At 39.8% G+C, this 4,929-nt stretch overlaps 1 protein-coding gene across 1 annotated transcript; it reads right to left on the minus strand.

Annotated features, from left to right (window-relative positions):
- Positions 1 to 267: 267 nt before the first annotated feature.
- On the minus strand, positions 268 to 4,695 carry LOC149215004 (TMV resistance protein N-like). The gene is made up of 4 exons (XM_089391028.1): positions 4,025 to 4,695; positions 2,341 to 3,439; positions 1,780 to 2,142; positions 268 to 1,681 (listed from the first exon to the last, which is right to left on the minus strand). The coding sequence occupies exons 1-4, from the start codon at positions 4,588 to 4,590 to the stop codon at positions 347 to 349; spliced, it is 3,363 nt and encodes a 1,120-aa protein (XP_089247154.1). The 5' UTR covers positions 4,591 to 4,695; the 3' UTR covers positions 268 to 346.
- Between the last annotated feature and the right edge of the window lie 234 nt (positions 4,696 to 4,929).

The raw sequence follows: 4,929 nt of genomic DNA on the forward strand, positions 1-4,929 counted from the left end.
CAACCTGTTTTCAAGATTTTAATGATATTATATACTGTTTTTTATAAGCAAAGAGATTGTCCAAAGTGAAACTACCTTTCCGTAATAATTACATATCATAACACATTTCCCAGACCCCATAAGTAAAAATATCTTTCAATACAATTAATTATATTTATAAATATAATTAATAAAGATATTTAATAAATTATAACAAATTATATAAAAATAATATTACAATACAATCCATAACAGTCTGCATGAAATATAATCAGTATTGGACTTGGCAATTAAAAGTTGCTTCTTTCAAATGGATTCCATGTAAAAATGTTTCAGGGAAATCCCCTACCAATAAATCATTGTTAAATTAGTTATCTTTGCCATCTTTGTTTTCAACTTCAAATCCTTGCTTGACTCGTAGCTGCAACTGCTCCAACACTCCATTAACCCACTTTAATTTGGGACACCCTGCAATATACAGCTTCTTCAATGACATTATGTGTTCCACACCAAAAAGCTCTTGTATCTCATGACATTTACGAACACGTAGTTCTCTGAGCTTTGTGAGCTTCCCCAGGCCTTGTATGCTCTTTATCTCGTCACAGCCTACAACCCACAACTGCTTTAAAGATACCAAGGGTTCAAAACTCGGCAGGTCTTTCACTTTATCACATTGGATCATTTCCAGAAACTCAAGCTTTCCCAAACCAGTAAAACAGCTTATTTGCCTCAATTCTGAACAAGACTGTAAAGTCAGAGTTTGAAGATTAGGGCAAATGCCCACCGGAAAGCCTGCCTCCAATATTTTTGTCCCTGACATCCATAGCTCCCGAAGGCCAAACATGCAATTGTCATCGGTGGATGACAATTTATCCAACTGTCTTTCCCCTGTTCCTCTTTCAACCCCTCTGAATGGAAGTTCCAGCAACGGACATTTATCTACACTTAAAATCTCCAGAGACTTCATCATAGCGAAATCTTCTGGCAAGTATTCTATTCCACATTTCCATAATTTCAACTTTTTCAACGGACTCGACGGTCCAAATGATTCTGGCAGGCGTGTCAGTTTCTGTGAACCGGTGACTGACAAATCATTCAAGCTCTTAAGATAACCGAGGCAAGGTGGCAGCTCTTCCAACAAATTCTCTGTGAACAAATCTCCTCCTATTGTCATAACTCTCAAGTTGCAGAGTTCGCCCATACCTCCGGGCAATTCTTTTAAGTCTGTTCCCTCCAGTAATAATTCTCCCAAGTGTCGTTGTCGTGCAACTTGGGATGGCAATTCTTTCACCTTCTTACATGATGAAAGATCCAAGAATTCCAGAGTGGTAATGTTTCCAAGTGCTCTATTGGAAATGGTCAAATTGGAGCAATTGCAGAACGATAGATGTTTGAGTCGACTTAACTGCCCAAAACTATCCGGAAGCTTTTGCAAGCTGGAAGCACTTGTCAAATCGATGTGCTCGAGAGTTGTAAGCTTTCCGAAGGAATCAGGCAGCGACATCATTTTCTCACACCCTTTTAACTCCAGGTATTTCAAGGAGCGAAGGTAACAAAATTCTTCAGGCAAACTTTCCAGTGGGATGCCGTGGAAATGTGGACGACATATGATAATCTTTTCCAGATGATTCAGCTGCCCTATGGACTTGGGAAAGGCTGAAAGAGGAGCGATGATATTTAACTCACGCAACTTCAGAGGCGCCTGCAATGTTCAGATTTGAGCGATCAAAAAGATGTAATTGACAATTTTCGCTTACAGATGGAATTTGTAATGAAATTAAGAAAGTTCAATAAACATACCTGAGATTGACGTTTCCACAATATCTCCAATTGCCCCCCGGCTATTTCTAAAACTCTCAAATTCTCCATCGGGATCCAGGAAGGCAGACAAGAATATGGACACTTGTACCATCGGAGCCATATGAGATTTGGTGACCGTGCCCTCCTCATTATGTTTTCTAAATAACCAGCTTCAGTTGTAACAACCTGCAAATTCAGAATACTACCACGACCAAAATTATTGAATAGATGCCTCAAACAGTTCCCCAATACCTCATCACTCCATCTTCTATACCATGACATTTCTGAACTCCTCGTGATGAGCGAATCGGAAAAACGATGTGCTCGATTAATCGTCTTGATTCCGTGAACTTCAGTTGTTACCTGTTAATTGATCAAAAGTAAAAATCACACAGATCTATCTTTATCTTCAATTTCAAGAAAACTAAAAGTTCGTTTTAAAGCCAAAGACAAAAGTTTTAACAGATTCATGTTCGTTTTAAAGCCAAAGACAAAGGTTTTAACAGATTCATGTTCGTTTTAAAGCCAAAGACAAAGGTTTTAACTGATTCAAGCACTTACAGATGACGATTGCTCCAACCAGTCATCAATGGTGTTTGTCGTGTAAGACCATAGACGGAGGGGCATGGATACGTCCTGCGCAATATTTCTTCCTAGATCTCTTATGTGATCATGCATTTTTATTATTTTTATCTTATTTCCATGATCCACCTCCAGTAGACACTTGTCTTCTAGATTTTGAAGTCCCACCACACCCCATAATTTTATAGCCAAATCTCTGTCTTCTCCTATGAAATAACAAGCAATATCTAAGAATAATCGTTGTTCCTCCTCATGGAGTTTGTCATAACTGATTCTAAGCCTTTGCTGTATTTCCACAGGTAATGTCTTGTGAAGTTGATCCAATAGCTCCTCCCAGTACCTTCTGTCATTTCTTCCGCAAACAAGCGCTCCGAATACCTTTAATGATAATGGCAAGCCATCACACGCCTTTACAAACAGATCTACCAGATTTTCAAATTCTGGTGGAGGGAGTGAGTGATAAAAGGCATATGAGCAGAAGAGTTCTTTGGAGTGTCGTGTATTCAGCCCCCCTAAATTATAAATTGACGACCCTAACATTCCTGAGCTTTTGAGGACATGCTTGTCCCTGGAGGTAACCAAAATCAAGCTTTGGGGACTAAGGATATGCTTAATTGGCAATAGCACATCCAGCTGATCGGTACTATCTACATCGTCTAGGACGATAAGAGCGTGACAAGATGAGAGATGCCTTTTAAGTATCCCTATACCCTGGGCAGTACTGTCAATTTTGATATCCATACCTTTCAAGTCCTTAATAAGCTGGCTCTGCACAGAGTTTAGAGACATTCTAGGTGCCTTTTCTCTAACATCAAATATAAAGGAGGCTTTATTGTAATAAGATCCCATGCAGTTGAAAATTTCTTTGGCCAGTGTCGTTTTGCCTACCCCGCCCACACCAACTATTCCAACAATTTTTGTTTTCACCCACTCCTCCTCTTGCTGCGATAGCACTGCTTTTTCAAACTCCTGCAACTTTTCGCCCAGACCAGTTGGATATTTAGCAACATCCAATGGTGTTCTTGGAACCGTTTTCAAAACTTTGTGCAACACTTTATCCAAGAGTTCGCCCTCGTCCCTGAATAATTGTAATTGAGAGAAAAATAAGCAGTGAGAAACGTCTGAGTATCATGCAGCTAATATCATTCCGACATAATTGAAAATTAACGCGGACAAGTAAAAAACAAGGAAATGAGGAGAATCCGGCAACTGGTAAGCTCTTTTTATCACATCAGAGTCAGAATCAGAATCGCAAAGGATCTCAAAAGAGGAACAGCTTATGAACAGGGTGTATTGACCGATGCTCGGAGTGAGATGCTTATGAACGGGGTATATTGACCGATGCTGGATACTTCAACCATTTTTAGGAGCGGAAATGGGACAGTTGATCTTTTGGGCGAACTCTGCTATAGTATTTTTGTTGTTGTTGTTTGTCAAATGTTTTTTTGTAAAGATATAATGATACTGGTTCTATAAGTGATTAAAAAAAATGATTATAGGAATAATTTAGACATTTATGTAAAAGATAACAGATATAGGAAAATTGATAAAAATCTACAAATCATCTCATAAATTATGTACACTCCTTTGCTTTTACCCTTATGATTTTATTAATAAAAGGATAGCTTTTCTTCTTCTGAAAAAAGAAAGAAAAGATGCTCACCCATTAAAAGCTTTCAGATCAAAGCCGCTTATATCCGCCACATCAGAAAGAGCGTTTCTCCATTTTTTGATAGTATCCGAATCGTAACGTCTTTTCCTTTCCCCGGTTCGAGGGTCGAATGTTGTTTTCTCTCGGTGCTTTTGCAGTGCTTCAGCGAACTCTCCGTCCTCACCAGTGTGCCGGACCACACAAGGTTTCACGTTGAGAAAAACGGGAAGGATGGTAGCCCCCGACTCTTTCATGAGGACGAGTTCATCCAGGCACCAACTAGATTGTGCATAATTCTTGGAAAATATAGCAATGTGGACAGAGGCTACTCGAATAGCATGGTCTATTTGAGAAAAAATACTCTGACCCTCCTCCAATTCGCGCTTGTCCAGAAACACTCTTAATCCATGGTCACGAAGGCGTCTGTAGAGATGACTGGCGAAAGTGTTCTTAACATCCGGCCCACGATGGTTTATGAACACATCGTAGTCGGAATAAGAAGTCGATGCACACCAGGAGGCAGAGGAGGAGGAAGAAGCAGCCAAATCGGAAAGGGGACCTGTTGTTACAGATGTCATTGCAACAACGATGCAACTTAGCGCAGGAAACTGCAAGCAAGAATGCGCCTTATAAAGATGAAATCGACGCGCTTATGTTACCGCTTGAGGTGAGGGTTCAACAATAGGCATTAAGCTGTGAGGATGACAAACAGATGTGTTGGACACACAGAACTTGCTCCAAACTTGAATGGTGGATATGGGATATGATTTCATTTTCCAGATGACCAGATCCCGATTCCAGAAAAGTTCAGCAGTTTGGGATTAGGGCTCTAAGACCAAACACTAATCGATTTGACCGGAGTCTGCAAAGTAATTTTTAAGCCTAGGGTTATGTAACATAAATCGATCTATGGTCCA

The sequence above is a fragment of the Pinus tabuliformis genome, chromosome 1_1, assembly GCF_031772625.1.
Source record: "Pinus tabuliformis cultivar Carrire ecotype Pingquan chromosome 1_1, CPIR1, whole genome shotgun sequence".
NCBI classification, from domain to species: domain Eukaryota; kingdom Viridiplantae; phylum Streptophyta; class Pinopsida; order Pinales; family Pinaceae; genus Pinus; species Pinus tabuliformis.

Bases quoted from the DNA above. Each gene is read 5' to 3' on its own strand.
- LOC149215004 (XM_089391028.1), bottom strand. From the start codon at position 4,590: ATGACATCTGTAACAACAGGTCCCCTTTCCGATTTGGCTGCTTCTTCC. The intron at 2,143-2,340 runs GTAAGTGCTTGA...ATCAATTAACAG, and splicing joins GGTTGGAGCAATCGTCATCT to GTAACAACTGAAGTTCACGG. The intron at 1,682-1,779 runs GTATGTTTATTG...TGAACATTGCAG, and splicing joins TGTGGAAACGTCAATCTCAG to GCGCCTCTGAAGTTGCGTGA.